Source organism: Macaca thibetana, chromosome 17 (assembly GCF_024542745.1).
Source record: "Macaca thibetana thibetana isolate TM-01 chromosome 17, ASM2454274v1, whole genome shotgun sequence".
In the NCBI taxonomy this organism is placed as follows: Eukaryota; Metazoa; Chordata; class Mammalia; order Primates; family Cercopithecidae; genus Macaca; species Macaca thibetana.
This window is the reverse complement of record NC_065594.1, coordinates 88,747,832-88,771,823: the sequence shown is the minus strand read 5'-3', so window position 1 is coordinate 88,771,823 and position 23,992 is coordinate 88,747,832. Positions and strand designations below refer to the sequence as shown.

The 23,992-nt window shown below is 43.3% G+C and overlaps 1 protein-coding gene across 2 annotated transcripts in view; it reads right to left on the bottom strand.

Moving 5' to 3' along the window:
- Positions 1-23,992, bottom strand: part of MYO16 (myosin XVI) — a 615,551-nt gene that overhangs the window by 68,741 nt on the left and 522,818 nt on the right. For both annotated transcript variants that reach the window (XM_050766698.1, XM_050766697.1), the window contains 4 exons: positions 21,599-21,695; positions 15,780-16,026; positions 13,572-13,840; positions 161-1,261 (listed from right to left, as the gene is read on the bottom strand). In XM_050766698.1, the coding sequence (XP_050622655.1) occupies positions 161-1,261; positions 13,572-13,840; positions 15,780-16,026; positions 21,599-21,695 (1,714 nt within the window). The remainder of the gene's footprint in view (positions 1-160; positions 1,262-13,571; positions 13,841-15,779; positions 16,027-21,598; positions 21,696-23,992) is intronic.

Below are 23,992 nucleotides of genomic sequence, written 5' to 3'. Positions count from 1 at the left end.
TTTTTTTTTTTTTTTTTTTCCAAGCTGATACCTGCTCTAAACGACCACGGCCATCACCTGAAACTTTACTCTTTCACATCTGTGCAGACACGGATGTACACAGGTGCACGCAATCACAGCATCCATGCAAAAGGAGTGGGGGGATGTCTACTCCGCTTACCTTCGGCTTCCCTGATTTTTCTTCCCGCCGCGGATTTTCGAAGCACACTCCTCCCAGAGTTGAAGAGGCTGGCGAGCTCGTCCAGGGGGCTGCTGAGAGGCCTGGAGCTGGGAGGGCTGTAGGGCGCGGGGGGAGAGGCACTGGAGCCGGCCTTCCTGGCGTCGACCCTGGCTGCCTTCACCGGGGAATACGGGATCTTGGGGAAGGAGCTGCAGGACCCGGCCCCAGGGGCAGAGTTTGGCTTTGGGTGGACCTTGGGCGCCTCTGTGCTCGGCCCCGCTTTCCCCAAGCTCACCGGGGCGGGCTCCGGAGGGAAGGCCAAGTGCGCGCAGGGTCTGAAGGGCGCGGGGGGCGGCCCGGGCGGGGGCGGGGGCGGCGTGGACGGCGGAGAGGCTCGGCCGGACCCGTTGAACAGCGCCAGGCCGGGGGACGCGGGCCTGTCGCCATCGCCCTTCTGGCTCTTGGAGTACTGCGGGGACAGCGGGCTCGACCCCTCCGACTGCACGGGGTACTTGAGGTTGGTCTCCAGGACCGGCAGCTTCTTCACCTCCAGGGGTGTCAGGGGCGACTCATCCGAGGCTGGGGAGCAGGTGACGGGGGTCGGGGGGAACACCAGCAGGGGCGGCCGGTGCGGCAGCAGGTTGGGGAAGGGCGGCGGGATGTCGCACATGTCCCCGGGGGGCCCCGCCGCCTCGTCCTCCGGCGCGCCGTGGAGCAGGGGCGGCGATGCGCGCAGGAAGGAGCCCGCGCCTGGGCCGCCGTCGTCGGGCAGGCAACACTTCATCTCCTCGTACACGGACTCCCCGGGGTCCGGGCTATCCGGCCTGGCCGCGTGCCCCAGCATCTCGATGTACACCGGCTCGCCGTCGTCTTCGTCCCCCGGGGGCGTGGCCGGGGGCAGCGCACACTGTGGGGTCCCGGGGGTCAGAACGCGCGCTGCTGTCCCCGGGGCGCCCGGGGGCCTCGCGTCCCCGGGCCGGGACCCCGATATCTCTTCGTAGGAGCCGCTGAGCTTGGTGTTGGGGCTGCGCTTGGGCTTTCGAGGAGGGATCTTCTTCATGGTGCTGTAGTCGTCGCTGTGCGGTCTGGGCCGGGCCAGAGCTGCGGCAGAAAAGGACACGGTCAGTGGGTGCCAGGCCAGGCCCACGGGTGCCCACCTCCCCCGGGGCTCGCCTCGGAGCCACGGCCCTGCGCCCCGAGAATCCCAAGGGACCGGGCCTGCATGTTCCTCCACCCGCTAGGCTCCCTGGCTGAACCTGAACTCCCGAGACCACCACCGAGAAAAGAGAGATTTGATCTTGGAGACGGAAGACTCCCATCCCCTGAGGAGGAGGATGTCCAGCGGAACGTCAGGGGGTTCCAGGACGTCAGCCACCCACGGAGGCCGCGGAGGTGAGGTCCCTGGAGACACAGTGGGGAAGGGACACTCAGGGATCAGGTGGTGGAACACACTTAGGTGTGGATGCTTAGGACCTAACACAGGTGTGACATAATGTACGGGTTGAACTGGTCCTTATGATTTGAAACTCAGGAGACCTGGCCAATTAGCTATTAATAGTTAGTGGCATATGGAAGCTTCCTGTCAGAAATGAGTGTGATTATTTAAATGATGTAAAATGGGCTGGGTGCAGTGGCTCACGCCTGTAATCTCAGCACTTTGGAGATGGCAGATCACCTGAGGTCAGGAGATCGAGACCATCCTGCCCAACATGGTGAAACCCCGTCTCTACTAAAAATACGATTAGTCATGTGTGGTGGCGGGCGTCTGTAGTCCCAGCACTTTGGGAGGCCAAGGTGGGCGGATCACCTGAGGTCAGGAGTTTGAGACCAGCCTGGCCAACACGGTGAAACCCCGTCTCCACTAAAAATAAAAAAAAATTAGCTGGGCCTCGTGGTACGCACCTGTAGTCCCAGCTACTCGGGAGGCTGAGGTAGGAGAATTGCTTGAACCTGGGAGGTGGAGGATGCAGTGAGTCGAGATTGCACCACTGCACTCCAGCCTGGGCGACAGAGTGAGACTTGGTCTCAAATAAATAAATAAATAAATAAATAAATAAATAAATAAAAATAAATGAATAAAAATGATGTAAATGGACAAAACAAAACAACAACAAAACACTTGTGTGGATGGAGAGTCTTTAAAAAAGGACTTTGTTCAAATGTCAGGGACGACAGGTTTTACAATCAGTACATTTCAATACTTAACAGAAACACATCCTTAACAAGGAAACCAAAAGAATAACATTTCGCTAAGAACTTTTCAAGGGGAAACTTCTGAAGGTAAAATAAGAAGCCATACTCAGAAAAACAAATAAGCATAGTGTTATTACAAGAGTGAATTTCAAAAGAGATGGAACAAAACTACTTAAATATGAATTTAAAACAATTATTGAAAATTAAGTCAAAAAATTCCGCAAGACTTCTTTTTCTAATGCTTTTTCTGTAAATTATAATAATGTTTTATTAAATAAATATAATTTCTCTGATAACAGAGATGTTAATTTTGGAAAAATTATTTCGAGTCTTAGAAATACCTAAACTCCCAAACCTTGAATTATTTTACTAATTTGGTATTTTCTGAATCTGTAGGAACTCTTGATAGAGGCACATCTGCCTTTGTTGAGTTCCTGAGTTATTTAACTGAGGCAGTTGTATTCTTCCCTCACTATGACTGCACATTTTGACAGCAGTCTCTGTACCCAGTTTTTGGAAGACAATGCAGTCTAATGGTTAAAATTAAAGGTTTGGAATCAGATGGACGTGGGTTCCAATCTCAGCATGACCTTTTATTCATTCATTGAGTCATATGCATTCAACGAGTATTTACCGAGATAAATTCATGAGTAAAGATAAGTTCCCTACCCTCCTCTACCCTAGTGGGAAGAGTCATACAACAACAAAAATGGAAATACGCCAAATGAGTGAGTTCTACAGTATGTTAGAATGTGATACAGGCCACGAAGATGAGAACCAACAGGCCAGAGTGAGGGTCACAGAACTGTGTGTCTTTGTCCGGGGGTTGGTGGGGCAGGGTCGTCATTTTAGAAGAGCTCCTGGGCGAAGCGCTCTGAGTCTCAGGGTTGTCATGCATAGAATGGTGATATGAGTATGTATCTCAAAGGAATAAAATAGATACTGTAGGGAAAGTGCTTCACTCAGTTCTTGACACACTGTCACCAGAAAATGGGAATGGAAAAGAACGAAAGTAATTTTTGAACTCCATGGACATCTTTGTAAGTCAGTATTATACGGGGCTCCCCAAAGCAGCCAACTTTTAAGAATAGAAAGTACCCAAAGTGTGCATTTCTTTAATTAATAAGCATTATTCCAGTGACTTTCAATGGGCTAAAACATAGCAGCCCCTGAGCTTCTAGAAAGTGAATAAAGCAACCCCATTTTTAACCTTAAGATTATAGAGTTGCTCTGAAGATATGAATAATTTAAAGGATTTGTGAGAGACCGTATTTTCCAAAGCTGCCTTCAATAATATTTTCAGCCCCACATACTCTTCCAGAACCTGGAACCTGGGAGGGTCTCTGTGTCTGCCCCAATGAATACAATGATTAGAAGATGATGTTGCCTGCTTTCTGGGGCTGGGCCAATGACAATGCAGCCTCTACCTGGCCGCCTCCTTCCCTTGGGACACATGTCTAGGTAGCCCTGACTTCCATGTACACGTCTGTACACCCTAAAGCAGCCACGCCGTGGGAACTGTGGAGAGGCTACATAGAGGTGAGGGAGAGCCAGAGGACTCCGATCTGCTGCAGCCCTCGGCTGTCTGGTTTCCCATCCCAGACACCAGAGATGTAATTAACCATGACTTCCAGTGATCACAGTTGCAGCCACTATCTGACTGCAGTGATGAAAGAGGCTCCTTGAGAACTGCTCAGCAGAGCCCAGCCAAATACTAGAACCATGAGAGATATAATAACCTTATTTTGGTGTCTTCAGCTACTAAGTTGGAGAGGTTTGTTACGTAACAATAGACAACTCATAAAGACATTGCTACCTGGCAGTGGACTCTGCTGTACAAACAAAAACAAAAACAAAAAAACCCTTAAACTCTTAGAAGTTGCTTTGGGCCATGGGAGGAGCTTTGAAGGGACCATGAGGGGAAGCGTGGTGGCCTCAAGAAAGCTCTTGATGAGGCCTAAAGAACAGTGAGGAAGATGTTGGAAGCTGGAGGGAACAGAACATTTTAGCCACAGTGTTAAGTTTACCAATACTATTTCACCTGCAGTCATGTGGAAAACAGAAAACAGAAGATGAACAGGGTGATGTAGCTAAGGAGATTTCCAGGCAGTATTAAAGTTGCCTCCTGGATTCTTCTAGCTGCCTAGAGTAAATCATGAGAATACAGAGATAAAGTAAAGAAAGAACTATTCACTATAAAGGAACAAGAACCTTCTGAGTTTAAAAATAAAATGGTTCTCACTGCCAGGCTCTTCAGATGGCAAATAATTTGAATGCTAAGAAATGACTTCCAGCCAGGTGTGGTGACTCATGCCTGTAATCCCAACACTTTGGGAGGCCGAGGTGGGCAGATCACAAGGTCAGGAGTTCAAGACCAGCCTGCCCAATATGGTGAAAACTGTTCTCTACTAAAAATACACAAATTAGCCGGGTATGGTGGCACACGCCTGTAGTCTCAGCTACTTGGGAGGTTGAGGCAGGAGAATCACTTGAAACTGGGAGGTGGAGGTTGCAGAGAACCAAGATTGTACCACTGCATTCTAGCCTGGGCAACAGAGTGAGACTCCATCTCAAAAATAATAAAAGAATGAAGGAAGGAAGGAAGGAAGGAAGGAAGGAAGGAAGGAAGGAAGGAAGGAAGGGAGGGAGGGAGGGAGGGAAGGGAAGGGAAGGCAAGGGAGGGAGGGAGGGAAGGAAGGAAGGAAGGAGGGAAGGAAGGAAGGACGAAGGAGGGAAGGAAGGAAGGAAAGGGAGGGAGGGAGGGAGGAAATGACTTCTAAGTAGAAATAAAATTCAGCGAATTTTCAGAAAAACATGATCTAAAGATGAAGTCAAGCACACACTGAAGAGACCCTTCAAGAAGTACCCAGAAAAATCCAAGGAGGGGCTTCATAGGGCTTTTCAAGGAAGCAAAACCACAGGTCTAAGAATATCAAGGGCATTGACCCACAGAAATACTCAGTGAGCTTCCCCAGTTACTGGGGTTCAGTAACATCAGCAACATCCATCAAAAAGATTTGTGGATGTGGCTTTTCACTCATAAGGTGGATTATGAATTGATTCACAAGAAAGTCACAAAGCTTTAAAATGAATTTATCAGTTTACACTGAAAGGAGCAGTGTGCACACAAAGACGAAGAAACTTTGGTTTCTCAAAATATTGGCCAGGTGCAATGTGAGCCTGCAGTCCCAACTACCCCAGAAGCTGAGCAGGAGGATCCCTTCAGGCTAGGAGTTCAAGGCTGCCGTGCGCTATGCTCATACCTGTGAATAGCCACCGCATTCCAGCTTGGACAACATAGCAAGACCTCACCTCTAAACAACAGCAATAACACAAGCCTGATCAGGAAGAAGCAGGCTGAGAAAACTACCATACTCCCAAACATAAATCACCTCTTGTGGATTGGGAATTATTAGTCAAAAAGGGGGGGTGCCAAGATTCCAGAACACAGAGCTAAGAGCTATGGAAAATTATTTCCAGTCTGCAAACTGGACTAAATCATGAAGGCACAAGCAACATGTATTCAGCTCTTGTTCACAACTGCCACCCACCGATGACCACTGTGTGTCACCTGATCTCCCTCCCGTGTCTGAACAGAAGCGTGCATCACAGTTATTCTCTGCCTGTCCCTCCAGTGTATTTTGGTTGTGTGGGGGATCCGGCAACTTGTCTTTTTGGTCATTAAGTCTTCAGATGGAAGAGGACACACTTGAGGCGCTGTCTCTCACAGGAATCGTACCAGAGGCACTGGCACACCGGGATCTGATTTAGATGATGCGATCTGGCCCTTGAACCTGAGCCAGATGTGATGCTGCAGGAGGCTTTGGGGAGTCTGGGGAAGGGGTGAGTATAGTTTGTATGAGAGAGCGATACAAATTGTTTTGTCCAGAGGGTGGACTGACACAGATGGTACTTTCCAACACCTTGGCCACCACAGTATATCCTTTCCAGAGGTAGAATCTATTTCTCCTTTCCTAAACCTGGATGGGTGTTTGGGACTGAGGTGATTAAAGGAACGTGGCAGAAGGGAGTTTGCTCACCTCCCACGCTGGCTCCCTCAAAGCGAGGCTGCATCTACCGCTTTCTCTCTCCCAAAGCACATGCCCCCGAAGCACTGACTCTCCGTGAAAGAAGTTGGATACCCTGAAGCTGTCATGCTGCCCAAGCAATGCAGAGAGATCACATAGAGAGAGACACCCAAGGAGTCGCTCTCCTCAGATGGCTGAGGCACCAGACATGCCTGTGACCGGCTTTCAGATGATTCCAGCCACCTTGCTGCATGAAGGACCGCGTATGACAACTGCCTCAGTGATCTCTGTTGACACCCAGAGCCTGAGAGGGGTAGTAAAACAATCACTACAGTATATAAATCTAATTTCTGGGTGGGTTGCTATGTGACCACACGTAACTGCTATAGTATTCCCTGAAAGTTTGCTTCAGATGTGGTGAAGAGCCTTTTTGCATTAAACAATTATAAATAAAAGTAGCATGTTTGTTGAGAGGTTGTTGAGAACCTGACTCAAGGGTCCAAAGCTTGCCTATGTGACATGGGACAAGTTACACCACTGCTCAGTGACTTAATACCCTTCTCTACATAGGGTCATGATGACAGTCCTACTAGGTAGGACCATTCTACAGATGAAAGATACTTAGCTTAATGCCTGCACATCGTAAACATCACTAAGTATCCATCATGACCGACATTATCACCGCTACACAACCAGAAACTTACTGTGAGAGACAGAACTGTTCCTTAAAGTGTGGTCTGGGGTTCAGTAACATCAGATCACTAGAGTGCATTATCCTGTTCTACTCCATAACGGTTAAAATGGAACCTCTGGGGGGTCAGAACTGGAAGTAGTCATTCTTTATAAACTAAAATTAGAAAACCACAGTTAACAAATTAAAGTCTAATTTGGTTTGTGGCTACTTCTGGATGCATGTGCACGTGTACACATGCTAAAAGTTCATTTGCAAATACTGGTTAGAGGGTTATTAAAAATGAATTTACATCAACAGTTTTCTTAATTTTTTGTCCTAATATTGATGTATAAAACATTTGCAACTCCTTGATAAAGTCAATGAAATGGAGTAGGGAAGACAGTTCACGATCACAGAATACTTTTAGGGCAAGTTCTGGGATCCTAACGGTAGCTTAGGAGTCAGACTCTACATTCTGAAGCCATCTTATTACATCATAAAGTTGCCTCTCGTCTGAACTGCTGGAGAATGATACGGACATGTGTGTCATGTTAGGAGATCTACATTTTCTCCTACAAAACATTTTCCTTTTGGTATTTTTGCAAAGGCATGTCAGTGACTTTTAAGTCATCTTCTGTGCATAAGTTATTTGGTCCCATTCTCACAAAAACAAAATACCTGCATAGTTAATCTGTGAGAAAAAGGAGGAATGAGATGCTTGTTCATCCAAAATAAATAGTGTCTGCATATGTGACTCTCCTCCATTTTCCAGCACTTCTAGTGTGATTGTGCTGAGTTTCAGAGCAGAAGCAAACATAGCACAGAGCACAGGACCTAGGACATAAAAGATGCTTAATTAAGTGCCTGCTAGCTGACTGCTCAGGCTGCATACATCAGTGGATATAGGATGGATTTACAATCAGTTGCAAATTGGACAGAAAGGGCTTCTACTGAGCAGTCATATGTCGCAACCTTGTTATAACTTTTCTTTCTTGGTGGGAGGAGCAGTTCAGGCAATATCATTGCCTTCCCTGCCCCCATCTTTACCCTCCCGACTGCACTTGATGCTGTTGACATGCCCTTCCTGAGCCTTTCGCAGTTTCCACGGAGGGCAAGGTACTCTGTGGCCCGGTGTGCACCTATCACACCCTCAGTGCTGTGGCTGTGCTTCCCCTGTAATCTGTTTGACCACTTATCTCCCCACCTGGTCTGTCAGGTCCTTAGAGAGAAGCCAGGCTCATGGAAGACACTTAATTACTATTTGTTGAATGTACAACTGCGACATAGGTGGTGAACTGTGCAATTGTGTTCTGTTATCCCCAGCAACACATTTCTCCAAAGAGCGTTCACAGAAGACCTAATTTCTGTCCATTTTCAGGTAATAGAAAAAAAAAATTTTTTTAAGGGCTTCTGTTAAAACTATGTGGACAAATCCAGCCTTGACACATTTCAAGGGTACTTCTCGAACCTTGGCAAATTGTGCTCCCTCTGATATACTGATAGGAAGCACATTCTCTTTTAATGAAGAGTGTAGAGAAATAGATTTCTGTAACATGTATTCACTTGATAAGTATTTGTTGAGTGCTTACTATGTGACACATGTTGTTCTAGAATGAAGACAGAAAGAAGAGAGTAAAGAAAAGAAATAAAGTTATTTCCAAATTAAGCCACAGAGCTGAATCATGATTTGTGTCTACACATGTAAACTGCGTTTTGCGGAGAATGGAGTTGTACAGCAATTTTTGAAAAAAAAAGTTATAGGTTCATTAAGGTATAATTTCCGAGGAGGAGACAGTTGGAGTCTGAAGGGAGGGTGAGTGTGGAAGTGTCCACATAGAATGGTGAACAGTGAGGACTAGAGCTGCCTGAGAAAAGCTTGCTTCTGCAATTTCACCTTGAGCAACGGTCACTCCAAGCCAGGCACAGCACCACTGACATCATGACTTAACTGCAAGTCCCACATTTTAGAATTTAGTATCCATTTCACAAATGAGGAAACTGACTGTCAGAGGCTTCATTAACAACAAAGCTAAATGCATGTAACTTTGCTCAGCACTTGCTATGTCCTGGGCAATGAGGCTTTACAGACCTTTGCTTCCTAACTCCCCAGAAATAGCCACTGCCGTGCTTCTGCTGTTGCTGCTCCTTGATATACATGGGCTTGGAAAGACTGAGTCACTTCTTCAAAGTCACACGCATGAAATGCAGGCTTATATTTAACTTCGGTCAGGAGACAATTCGAGAGAATGTTAACCGTCTTTGGGAGAAAGGCTGCACCCGGTGTGTGAGGAATGAACTCTGCAGAGCAGCACTCCAGCTGGGAGGCCCCGGCCAAGAGGAAGTGAAAACGAGGCCCTATCTTTCCTTTCCTAGACACTATTTGCAAAGAGCAACTGCAGGCTTTTATTCAATGGCCAAAACCGCAATTCCTTTTGCACCGACCTAATAAAAACATGGTACTTTTAAATAGTTGTCTCTAGCTTGCTAATAGTTTGCAAAGAAGTGTTAACATTTATTGGCCTGCAAAATTGTTTCATGCTTTTGAGGTACAAAGGAAATGAGAAAAAAAAAAATTGTTCTCTATCCTGTTTTCCTTCACCACAACCATTTTTATTGGGTGAGGACCTACCAGGAAAGACATGTGCTAATAAGAACAAGGATCAACACAAAGACAACTTTAAAGTGACCTTGGGGCTGGTCACCCTACAATCCTTGGCCCTTGGTCTCCAATCAGATCTCCTTTCACTCTATAACCATCTGAACTGATTCACAGCTTTATTTGTAAAGGAAAAGAACTTGAACTTGATTTTTTAACATGCCAAAAAGGATGGCTCAGGTACAAAACCAACTTCAGCTGCAGTCCTCAATCCTGTGAAACCAAGGTTCACCAAGCATTTTAGAATAGTGATCAAATTTTCTTCCTATCTTTTGACAGAAAGGAGAATAATTTTGTGACGTTACTAGGTGTAAAAAAATTCAGGATCACCACTTGGTAGACACACGAAGCATTTAGAATCAGGGTTGTCTAACAGAAGCTTCTGTGATGATGGAAAAGTTCTACACCTGTGGCTACTGCGTACCTGGGAAGTGACTGATGATGGAGGAATGACATTTAAAATTGTATTTAATTTTATTTACTTTAAACTTAATTGGCCACATGTGCCTAGTGACTACTGCATTGAACAACAAAGACTTAGATGATACTCGGATTGTGTTGGACTGAGGGAGATGTCTAAGACGCTAGGATCAATTTCATCACTGTCTTAACTCAACCACCTTCAGCTCCTGACATAAGGGCACAGAAGGGACCAGAACCCCGTCTGACAGCTGGCTTATCACATGTGGGTGGAGCTACCTTTGCAATCATGGATTAGAAACCCAGACCACTGACAGACTGGGTGGCTAAGCTCCTGCACTGGCCTTCTCTGACTCCCTAATGCTGTAAAAACTAATCAGCAAGCATGCTTGAGCAGATTAAGCTGTTTAATTGTCTTATTCTTAAAAATATACGGTATTGAGAGCGCATGCCAGAATGCAAAAATACATCTCTAGTTGCAGGAGATCAAAGACTTTCTTTTTGTGGTGGCGGTTGTAAAGTAACCAGCATGAAGAATTAATGTATTGTAAGAAAGAACAGATAATGTAGATGGTAAAAAGGAAACCATGTATACACTTGCCCTTTGACAAGCTTCTGAAAGGTCTGCTCACCAGGGTGGGACACAGTGGACAAAACGCATCTCTAAGTACCTTATAATCACATATCTGACAAAATTAGGATCCAAGAAACTAAATTTTACATAAATATCTTGCATGCCTAATGCTATCACATGATGTATTTTGATAGCATGTAATAAGGAATTTAAGAGTTATTATGCTGTCCTCTTTATTAATCTTTTTCGGGGTCACTTTGCTTTTGTGCATGTGTGTGTGTGCATGTGTGTGCGTGTGTGCGTGCGTGCATGCGTGTGAGCGTGCGTGTGCGTGCGTGTGTGCGTGTGCATGCGTGTGCGCATGTGTGTGCGCGTGTGTGTGTGTGTGCTTGTGTGTGTATCTCCTGTCGTTCCTGAGTAACCTTTATTTTAATTGACTCTTTGTTTTTGCTGCCCATATGAGAGTGCTCTCTGAGCTCAGCTTCTTCCTCACTATTTGATCTCCTTTCATAACATGTGACAAAGTGGCCCCCCCATTACTCCAGGGCAGTGGTCTTTTAAGGTGCACACAAACCTTTAGCTTTTCCTAGATGTTACAAGGTATTCTGAGGCTTCTTTATGCAAATTTCTAGAGCCTGTTTGCAGGGTTCAAGCTTGGATGGGGCTCCATTCTGCATTTGCTGCAATTTTCCATCACATTTCATGACTGTTTTTTCAATGTCTGATACTATCTGGAGTCTTAATTTCCCACCCTCTCCATCTCACAGGTCTTAGCATCTTAGATACCATCTTCCTCACACAAGCTGCCAAAAATCTTTCTTGTTACTCTAATTTACATCTTTTTGAGATACGGGCCGCAAATCTAAAATGGAGGCCTGAAGTTGGAACAGTGGCGATGAGATGCTCCCCACTTTCTCAGGGAGGGTGCTGGTGGCTCCCTCAGATCGTGGGCTTCTCCTGGTGTATGTGGCACTGGGGGAGAATGTCTCATATCTTTGGAGGTCCTGTTCTAATTTACATCTAAGCCCACATCGATGTCCACTTTGAAGACTTTCCTTGGGATGATCTCATCTAATGTCATTTTACAGCTTTTCTTATTGTGCTTATCAAACCAGGACTCTAAAGACACAAATTTGGACTCTCCTCCCCAAAGTCTTTAGGAATTTCTCCTCTACTTTGATCTGAGTATTGTTGATACATGGCTCATACACTAAGACAGTAACATTTTGTAAGTAAAAAATATCCTAAAGATCTATTCTTCTTTAATGCCACTAATAAAAAGCACTTTGAAGAGTGTACAGCATGGCGACAATAGTTAATGACAATACATTGTATTCTTAAAAAATGCTTAAAAAAAAAAAAAAAAAAAAAAAAGAAAGGAAAAGGCCTGGCACAGTGGCTCATGTCTGTAATCTCAGCACTTTGGGAGGCCAAGGCAGGCAGATCACTAGAGGTCAGGAGTTTGAGACCAGCCCGGTCAACATGGTGAGACCCAGTCTCTACTAAAAATACAAAAATTAGCCAGGTGTGGTGGCAGGCACCTGTAGTCCCAGGTACTGAGGGAGGCTGAGGCAGAAGAATCACTTGAACCCCGGAGGTGGAGGTTGCAGTGAGCTGAGATTACACCATTGCACTCCAGCCTGAGCAACAAGAGCAAAACTCCCGTCTCCAAAAATGGACATTAAGTGCTCTTAACACAGAAATGATGGCTGTGTGAGGCATGGATTTGTTAATTCGCTAGATTTAACCATTCCACAATGTACATATACTTCAAAACAACATGTTGTTCATGACAAAAACATATAATTTTATGTCAATTAAAAATAAATTTGAAAAAAATAAAAAGAATTTGGCTAGGATGGACTTACTGCTTCAGGCCTCTGTCCCATGTCTTCCTACCACCTTCTTGTCAGTCATCCCAACATTGAGCTTATGGATTTGCTGTGTTTTTGTATTTGGGGTTATTTATTTACGGAAGGAACTGTGTTTCATCCTATGTTCAGATATTATTTTCTAGTGAGTTCTACCCAGCTGTTTCATTTAGAATCTCAACCCCTGTTCCACCCTATACTACTATCCTGGGTCTATTTATTTCTCTCAGCAGCAACAATCCACTTCTAAAGTATTTACTCTTTCACTGTGTTTACCATCTGTTTTGCCACACTAGAATGTAAACTCCATGAAGAAAGATATAGACATGCCTAGAATAGAGCCTGATGCATAGCGGGTGATCAATAAAATCTGTTAAATTCTAAGTGTTCCGCTAAGAAGCACTTCCTTTATTTTTCGCAATTCTTAAAATTAATAATTAAACAGTAATTGTCTCATTACTGATCTATGAGATCTGGCTGAGAAAAACTGCAATGTTCCCTTTTGAGCATCCCTGTTTCTAGACAATGGATGCAGAAACTTTTATAATCTAGTCTCAAAAGTTTTCCTAACAGTATTCTCCTGCACGATGACTCTCCTCTGGGTAAATAATTTCACTTACCATGTGATGAAGCAGTCTTAATTTTTTATTAGATTGTGATAACTGGAATGCCCGATGCATTTTCTTGACTTTCTAACTGGTGAACCTTTACAAGGAATAGCTGCTGACTTTCTGAATTGATTTGATGCTGCTCTTTGGAGGCAGGGGTGGGGATGGGAGTTAAGGAAATGCCATGTAAGTAGCTTTTCCCTAAGAGGCTTAGAGATTTGAATAAATATTATTTATATTTAATGATTAAGAGCTGCTGGCAAGCCAACAATTGGATTTATTTCTATTAAGAATACATTAGGGCCACATACTGCCATGGGCGCCCCAAGGCGAAGTCAGGGCATTCACGAGCCCGGAACACGAGGCTGGCTCCCTCCCCAGGGCTGACCTTCGTTGGCTGCTTCCCTGGCCGCAGAGAGACAGGCGCTCACAGCCTCATAGGAAGCACTCAGTCGGGTGTTGGGGTCCCTCTTTGGCTTGGGCGGAGGCTGTTTCCGTGGAGATGGGAGGCTGCTGTTGTCATCCATGCTGAACACCGAGTGCAGCGAAGGAGACCAGATGGACGGGCCAGCGAGGCACTGGCCCAGGCCATCCACGGCCATGCAGACTGACATGGAGCTGGGGTGGAAATGCCTGGGTCCACTCTTGTCTTCGGTTCTTAGGGGGAAACAAAACACAAACAGCACCACGCCAGAGAGGCCCAGATGCATTATTCCGGTAACAAGGAACCTGCTCAAGCAGACATAATGACGGCTTTTTGGCAAGCAGCCCTTCCTGCTGTGGCTGGAGGACGTGTGCAGCCCTCTGGTGACCAGTTGGTCCAGAGAAGGCCACCCGTCCTCTGGCTCGGGCTTTGTGATGAAAAGCACATGAGCCCGCGGGATATCCATCATGATTACTTTTTAAACATTCTCACACAAACGCAACACTACTTAAGGGGCTTCGCATTTTCCATCAGGCACTGGCTGAATGAGTTCTTCACACTCTGATTATTAAGCAAATCAAAAAACCAGAATTTCAATCTGAATGATAATTTCTGGCAAATCCATCTTAATAGAGAGTTACTGATGCATCAAATACTGGGAGTTCATCACCATTTCCCCTCGCAAGAGGAGGAGAGACTCCACTTAAAACTCTCAGAAATTTACATTTCAGTGTTCTCTTTCTCCCCGTCACTCTCTTTCCTGCCATTTAAATTCTACCAGAAATTATTTAATTATGTGCAGAGCTGTTATTTCTCCTCCTTGACTCTGTATGGTTGGCCAGTGCCAAGGAAACTGCTGGTATCCAATAAATAAACAGAGAAATACTTCTTCACTTAATTTTGTATCAGGAAAATACATACATAATCAAATTGAGAAATTGGGGTGGCCGTTTAGTTCCAGCAGAGAAAATAATAAATATTATTTTGGAAGTCATATAAAATTAATAGTTATCTTGTTTAAAAAAAATTTCTTCTGGCTTCACATGTCAACGTAATCATGTGCTAGCAAGATGCCAATGCATTCACTCTACAAGGAGTTTCCAAGCATTTGTTTTTATAATTATATCTTTCTGTGGCAGAACACCAACAGGGCTAGAATCTACCACAAGGCAGAGCCAGCCGCCCATGTAGAAAATGAAATAGCTGAAGATGAAAGCGTGGCACTCAGTGGATAATTTGTTTTTCCTGTAATGTTTAATTACAGTCTTTTTTTTTTTTGTGTGTGTGTGTACAAAGGGGATTTTTTTCAGTATTTAATCACTGAGATATCTGAAGCTAATTAACAAGATACACATTGCCATTTCCACTTTAATAAAAAAAAATTGACATCAGCAGAAATGGGAAAGGAGAGTCATTTTCAGTGAGAAACTACAAGATATTACCAAGTTTCTATAGCAAAATAAACATCTCCCTGACGATGAATTAAGGTCCAAAGGAAGGAACTCCTTGCTCTCCCTCTTAGGGGTGTTGTGGTTCACGAGTGTCTTCATCGTTCTCAGAGAGAGGAGAATGATCAAATGGAGAAGGACCAGGTGGTCTTCATGTTTCTGTTTTAAGCTAAGCATCTAAAGTGAACTTTTTAATAAAAAGCTTTCCCCAAAGCTTGCTTTATTGGAAAAGAGAAATGTGACAGTTTACACAGGGATATATAATACACTTACAATCTATCGAGTTCACTTTCTTTCGTGTTTTCAGAGTGGTATCTCCATTTTTTGGGTCAGATTTCCACAAGTTTCTATAAGCCAGCCTTATGTCCGTAACACTTGTGTAAAAATGTCAACCCCCAAGCTATATAGTTTTGCTAATACAGAAACAGTAAATGCTTTAGAACTAGAATGTGCTTGAGGTAGTTAAGTGACACAAGCATGGCAAGTGAGGCAGTCGTCATCACATACGAATGAAGGAACGCAGCAGCCTCGAACTCATGAGAAGACAGCACAGGAAAGCATCTTTTTAGACTGCTGCTGTTTCAAATAACAAACCATGCACACCTGTTCCTGTAACTCCTGTCATATTATTTGATCGAACTCTGCATTAAGGGCTATATGAATTTTCATGACTCCATTGAATCAATCACAAAGGTAATTAAAGTTGCATGCTCTCTGCCTTTACCTTTTGCTTCCTTCCTCTTGCGTGTTCCTGACCTCTAACTTCTCTTTATGGTAGGGAGCGTTCATTTCACTACGGAGCCGGTCATTTTCCCGGGCAATGTCTGAAGCATTCTGAATGACTAGGGCATCATAGGTTTTCAGCCCCATGTCCTCTGTGTTCTGCAGAAAGCTATTGATAGAAGTCACCTCTTGTTGTCTGATGCTTATTTTCTGAAGCAGGTGCTGGCGTGCTAAAAATCCTCTGATAACTTTTATAGAAGAATCATGGGTCAGTAAACGGAGGAAAAGTGAAAAACTCAGACATGCACAAACAAAAATCACAATATACTTATCTCTGAGCAGTTATAAAATAAGATACATTTAACCCAGAATAAGAATTTATCTAAATCAGCAGTGATAACACTAAAGGCAAAGCACTTTGACCTGAATGAGATCTTGCAGGCAATACTGATGATAAAGGCCTCCACACTGTTTTTGGTGACACAAGCTGGACACTGATGGACTGGAGTTAAATCGATGGGAAAGAACTAGGTCCAAATGACACAGAATTTTGGGGTATGCCTCCAACTGCAGCCTTTTGGGATGCACGAATCATCTTTCATTACATCACATTATTACATAAACACCTAAGGCTTATGGGGTTTGTCTTTGGAAATATCATGCATATATTGTTTCTAAGGTTATGATTTAATTCTTAAGAGAAATTAACACTATATTTAAGACTCTGGAAAATGACTATATAAATACAGGAATCTATCCTGCTCTCTGGGAGAGGACGGCTAGAAAAATGTGTAAAAATTGGGGGAAATGAGTGAAAATGCTTTGAAATCAATATGTCAGTAACAAATACAAGAATTAAAAACAAAAGACCACCATTTAAAGGGACCTCTGTGTGTAAGACACTCTATTACCTCATTCAATTCTGAAACTCAATGACAAAACATACCACTACCTCAATTTCAGACACAATGGCGCTTCTCTTAGTGAAACTAAGAAAGTTCCTCCAGGTCAACACAACCAAAGAATAGTAGAGCCACGGTTCATATGTCCCCAAGCTTAGGAGGTGAAATTACATTTCCTTAGCCTGCAGTTGCACAGACCTAATCTCTAACTCTTCAAGGGGCAGATCACCAACCAAGACAGTCACAGGGAAGCCTATTTGCAATCAGTGTTAGAAAGAACTTCCTAACCATCAGCACAGGGTGGAAGTGGATCAGGCTGGCTCATGAAAGAGCTGCTTCCCAGGCCCTGAGTGTGTACAAGGCCAGCACAGTGACCCCTTCTCATGGGTGAAGTGGACAAGTGCAGGTGGAGGAATTCTGATTAGAGTCTTTTCAAACTTTATGATTCTGTCTCTCCCAATTTTAAAAGTTTCTGGGATTATAAGGAGTTGGTTAAGATGACAGAAGATGGATAATTTCAGGAAAGCCAATGTCTGTGGCAAAGCCACTTTATTCTTGCCCTTGGGAAAGGAAGAAGCCTATAAATTATTAAGTGCTTTAAAATAGTCCATGGTTATAAAATAACAAATATGAGGGGTACCTATGATATTGACTTTGATGTCTTTACTTGAGTAGCTGGTGGAAAGTTGAACAGAACATTCTACTATGATGGCTGAAGAGGAAAATAATATGTGGATATCTGAAATGCTGAAAGCGTTTTTTTTCCGATGGCACTACTGAAGGTTTAGTTATATTGGAATGCAGTTGCATTAAGTTAACCGTAAAACAGTCATTCTGAAGTAACCTAAAGGAAAAATGTTAAGCAGAGCAGTACGATCAGATTTCCAGGAAGATAAAATGTGGAATAAAGTGGAGCAGTAGGAACCAATGGGCACCTCGAGTGAGAAGGCAGAACGCTTGAAATTGGCCTGTTCACTTGTTCTTTCTGGTTACACTAAAACAAAACAAAACAAAACAAAAAAAACAAACAAAACAAAACAAAACAAAACAAGGGAGACATTGGCTTTCGGAAGAGGGAAAGTGAGTATATTCAAGATGTTTAATCTCTCGGAATAAAGAGAAGATTAATGTGGATGTGCCAGACTTCTCCTGACCTCCCACTACAGCACAGCTATTCACTGGATTCGCATTCACCCGGAGTCTATTGTCCCGCCTCCAGAAGACCTCATTTTCCCACACTTCATCCCACTAGCCTTTTAAAATTCTTTAAAAATGTTACACCAGTTGCTAAATGTTGATATCTTCAATAAGGGGCAACTGGTAAAAATAAAATTGCCACTCATGGATGCTGATGTTTATTGTCTTTCAGACAAATTCAGAAGACTGCTGCTAAGACACCTGCCATATCTTAATTTCATCTGAATGAAATGCGCATATACAGTCAGAGAAAAAACTTCTAGTAGGAATAATTTCAAATTAAAATGATTAAATTTAAAACTAAAAGTTACAGCTTTCTTTCCCCTGGACATTTTTAAAGAAAAACATAGAATTCTTAAAAAAAAAACTGGAAATGGTTCCAGATCATATAAATTTTTAGTAAATTTAATATTAGCAAAAAGCATTGAGGGAACTGTTTTAAGAGCTATGAAAATAAAAATCAATAATTAATGCTTTGCATTTAAAACCCTGTAATTAAAAAATACTCATATTCATTATTTCACTTATGCAATATGAGATTATGGTTTCTATCTTGATGTCATTTTTTAAGACTTTTTTTTTTTTTTTGAGATGGAGTTTCACTCTTGTTGCCCAGGCTGGAGTGGTGCAATGGCATGATCTCGGCTCACCACAACCTCTGCCTCCTGGGTTCAAGCTATTCTCCTGCCTCAGCCTCCTGAGTAGCTGGGATTACAGGCATGCGCTAACATACCGGGCTCATTTTGTATTTTTAGTAGAGACGGGGTTTCACCCTGTTGGCCAGGCTGGTCTTGAACTCCTAACTTCAGGTGATTTGCCTGCCTCGGCCTCCCAAAGTGCTGAGATTACAGGCGTGAGCCACTGCACCCGACCTTTTAAGACCATTCTTAATTTTTATCTTTCGAAAAGTGAACAAGTAATTACAGTTCTGTTCATCTTTTCTGTTCCAGGTCAATAGGGTACAGCAATTTAATCTTTGTTAAATAGAACAGAAATTTCTAATGGGGCAAAACTTCTTCTTATTATATTTAAGGGAAGTTTTCAGGAGAATTTGTGATACCCTGTTCTGTCTTTGGCATTATATTAAATGAGACTCTCCCTGTCCCAGTTTCAGCTGAGGCTGCAGATAAAGCTCTGGATGCCATAGGTCCTGGGTGGGGCCTGAGGCATTGCTTTGCTAGCCAGATCCCTGGTGAAGTTGGTACCACTGGTGTTCCAGGGAAACGTGGGTTGGGGCAGGGCCAAACGTGCAAATAGGACTTGCAAGGGGGAGATCCAAAACAGACCTGCGGCCTGCCCTCTCCCCTGCGCTGATGAAGGTTGACGTTAAGAAGGCCAGGTCATCACACACTAGAAAGAAGATGCCTCCTTTACCAAGAGGTGGCAGTTGGCCCTCTCTGGTCCGAGACTCCCCCTTGCCTCAGCCTGGTGAAAGTGGCTTCAGGAGGCCACCCAGAGATCTTGGCATGTGGCTCCTTGGGGTTGGGAGCCACTGTGCATTGTGATATCTCAGAGGCCACGGCTGCAGTTTTCACAAGGATGTGGTTTTCACAAAGAACGTGTACAGAGAGAACAATGAGACTCCAACAGAGGGTCTGCAAGGTGCCAGGGGTTGAGGGGTGAGTTGCAAATGACCGGCCAAAGGAGGATGTTGCCAGTTAGAGAAGGAAGTCCCTGAAGTGCTCCGGAATATGTGGAAAGCTGTTGAAGTCTGCCCCAGCTGGAGGAGACCAGCGCCATAGTACACCTGTGTCATCAGAAGACTTGCCAGAAGCAGGTCTTTTTATCTTTAGAAGACTTTATTTATTTATTTATCTATTTATTTATTTATTTTTTTGAGACGGAGTCTCGCTCTGTCGCCCAGGCTGGAGTGCAGTGGCCGGATCTCAGCTCACTGCAAGCTCCGCCTCCCGGGTTTAGCCATTCTCCTGCCTCAGCCTCCCGAGTAGCTGGGACTACAGGCGCCTGCCACCTCGCCCAGCTAGTTTTTTGTACTTGTTAGTAGAGACGGGGTTTCACCGTGTTAGCCAGGATGGTCTCGATCTCCTGACCTCGTGATCCACCCGTCTCGGCCTCACAAAGTGCTGGGATTACAGGCTTGAGCCACCGCGCCCGGCCAGAAGACTTTTTATCTTCCTCAGAAGACACCTCCTTACTTCTTCCCCTCCTCATTAACCCTGGGAGACCCCGAGGCAACCTGAGTAGGTAGGGATCAGTCCCATGTCCAGTAAGGATGGGACAGGCCTGCAACAGCCAAGAAGGATGTTTTAACTTAGAATGAAGTTCTGAATTTTGATCATTATTTGAGCTGGATGTGTTAAAATCTGAACAGAGACTGTTCAAGGGACTAGCATGTAACAGGGCTTCTTATTTTATTTATTTTTTTCTAATTTTGATTTTTTTTTTTTCTTTTAGAGGTGGGATCTCACTCTGGCACCCAGGTTGGTGTGCAGTGGTAGAAAAAGCTCACTGCAGCCTGGAACTCCTGACCTCAAGGAATTCTTCACTTCAGTCTTCTGAGTAACTGGGACTATTGTTGTGTCCCACCATGCTTGGGAAATTTTTTGAGAGATAGGGGTCTCACTATGTTGCCCAGGCTGGTCTTGAACTCCTAGACTCAAGGGATCCTCCTGCCTCAGCCTCCTGAGTAACTGGGATTACAGGTGACTTTTTATTATCAGAAAATGAAAAGACCCATTGGAGATTCACACAGGGGCATACCTGAATGAATCCCACAGAAAAAGTGGACAGAGGCTTGAGAAGAATAAACGTGATCTGGGGATCCTATTAGGTTTCCTTGTTAGAGTAACAGTTTCAAATATATTAGAATTGAGTTCACTATATCTTACTAAAAGCTAGCATATAGATCATTTCTCCCTCTTTTATTATTCTTTCAGGAATATATATATATATAAAATTATATATAATATATATAAATATATATATAAGCTATTAAGCAAATTAAAAATCTATTACACATGTACATCTTATGTGAAGCATAGTTATGTTTTTAAAAATGTACCCATTTTCAATAGTCACTTGGATTTTGATAGAAAAAACAATTCCAAATGGAATCTCTTCTAAAGTTAAAATGAATAGATACTATCTGCTTTCAAAGATAGCACTCCAAATATTACTGTCACTTCATAAAGGGAAAAAAAAGTCAATACTTTTTCCAAGGCACATGTAGAATTACAGAAAATGGTGTTTGGTTCATCGGCTTGTTCCGGTTCTCCAAACTCTGGTGTCCCTGTGGCGCTACTGAAATGACACAGGAATTTGGTGCCATAGCTGCACCTACATACCAGGGGAGACATTTTCCCTGCTGCACAATGTTACATTCTCACTATCCTGTGCTTTTGGAAAGAATTTAAAAGCCTGAGTATTTGCAGGGTAATGGATGCATAAATAGTAAGAGATGTATATTCCCTCTTCCAAACTGTACTTTAGGGAAATTCAATATAAAATTTTGTACAAAAGGATGTCTAATTAAAACATGACCAATGTCTGCAAATGTTGATTTTGAGACAGTTGCATAGCAAACTAAACCACGATGCTTCCTAAACACCCAAAAACTATTTGCCTGAAGATAGCATCCAGGAATGGAATACAGTGGCCATTAGGGTGCAGACCCCATTGACATTTAAACTTAGGGATGCACTAAAAGATTTTGCATTTCACGACTCAAAGAAGTTCAGAAATGTTGGCATATAAATGTTACCTTTTTGGCAGGTTATAATTTTTCTCTGCAACTGTAGGCACAAATCATTGAGTTGGTCAGCATGCCAGTATTTTAGAAACACTTTTCGGACTCCCATCTAAAATGCAAACAGCAGGGAAACGTTTAACAGCATGAAGATACCAAAATGATGATGGAAAAATAATCAGACAAAAGATTTTTCCAGCAGAGGATTAGAAGAAACAAACTAAGAAAATTAGAGTACATGTCTCTGATGCTTAAACACTATTACATTTAATCAAAATTCCAAAGGCTTTGTTGCAATAAGTATGTTTTCTGCATGTGCCACATTGTTTGCAAATGGTTACACACTACTGATGTGGGTTGTACCATGTGGTGCAAAAGAGAAACACTGGCCTTGACTATCAGTCAGAAGAGAAGACCATCCCCATGAATGGATTCTCCCATTCTAGAGCTAGACCCTCATCTTTCCTTCCTCTTTTCATAGCAGGGAGTTTGAGTTTTGAGTTTACAAAAAGAAAAACAAACACTCAAAAGACCAAAATGAAACATAAAGCCGACGCATAAAATTGTTTTACTTCTATAATTTTTCCCACTATGCCACATATGATTATAAATCAAATGTTTGTACAATTGCAATTATAGAACTTCAGAACTAAAGTTTAAAAGTCTCAAGAAAGATGAGAAAGTCATCTTTGAGCAACAATCTTCTGGATGTTTGCACAAACAGTAGTTATGGGATGAACATACTTTTCCAGAATTTTTAAAAAGAAATTTTAGCATGACATGAAATCAGTTTCTATGACAAGCTCTAGTGGCATGAGAACTTATCCAAATGTACTGATATCGATGAAGACAGCTGCCAAAGAAAATTCTTAACACAAAACTGTAAGCCACATTCATACACTTTTAAAGTAATTCTCTTGTGTGTTGTGCTTATTTGAAGAATTCACAGAACTGAGGTAGGTGTGAGGAATACCCCTCACATAGAAGGCACTCATAGTCTCTTAGGAGAAGCAGACACAAGTAATTGCAGGAGAGCCTGGTGAATCCGAATGTGGTGTGCCAAGGAAGCTCTGAGATGGTATTCGGTTAGATAAAGGGAAAGTATTACTTGCAATAAGTTTATAATCATATTCTTAGCACTTGAGACAAACACCATTAAAGTGAGAAGTCTAACATGTGTGCTCCCAAGCATGAACTGGGGACATTAAAATGATAACACCCCCCTAGCCTATGCCATACATCACAGTGTCACCAGAAGCTGGCATGTGCGTACACACCATGAGGTATGGGAAAGGTTTGTAGGTCAGCCTTGTCTTCAGAATGGTTGGCCAGAGATGTTTTATGAGCTATTTCATATGAAAATGGAGCTTATTCCAAACACGCTTTGTCACTTCACCCCTTTCCACCTAACTCTTCCCTTACATGATCTGCTGTCTTAATAAAACACAGTTTTGCCGAAGATTTTGGCTGAATTCTGCATTATGAGAGTCAGGCTAATTAGTTAGATCAACGGGAAAAACTCTTAACTACTGGTCTACTTCAGAGCCTTCTGGCTGACTAGATGTTCTTCTTCATTTAGTTTAGTTTCTTTTAGTTGGTTGAAATTTGAGACAGTAACATGAGTGGGTGGCTACTGAGATTGTTACTTTTTTTTTTTTTCATTGTATTGCCATTTTATCTTCCCAGTTATTTTCCATAATTCATAGTCTTTTTTTTTTTTTTCTCCTTCCCAACTGCTGACTTATTTTGGCAGTCGACAGGAAGAACAGTTGGTCCTGTCTGTGAGCTCTGCAGAACAAATCTGTGAGACAGGCATTGGAAAGGAGGGAGCATGTCACCTCTCTGTTCATCATTGATTGTGGGATGTAACTCATTGTGGGAGAATAACTCCCAAAGACAAACTTCATCCAAACCTGGGTTCCAAAACAGAACTCCAAAGGAATGATGGCTGGTGATACTCCACAATGGATGGGATCAATAATGATCATTAGGGGAATTAACATATGGAAGGAGAGCAACATGCCTAAAAGACCTGTGGAAGGGAAACAGGAGAACAGGATTCTAGTTCCCCTCTCTTAATTCAGTGGAGACCCTGAGCAGGAGGGGAGGTGGAAAAAATGAGTATGTCCTCTTACAGTGGCATTTCTAACAGCCATTCCAAAACCCAAAGGAGGTTTATCTTGAACATTGTGCTAGATTTGGGGATACAAAGGAGGCCTCCATCCTCGTGGAGCTCATAGTATACTGGGGAAGGTCAGCAGTGAGCAGATTGTGGCAATTGTCCATGCTCAGGACAGAGAGTTATGTCCAAGAAACAGCTTTCAAGAAAAGAGAGTGATCAAGGTGTGATCAGGCAGGGTTCAGTGAGAAGCATGTTTTCTAAGCCATTTTGTCTTGAGGGATAAGCAG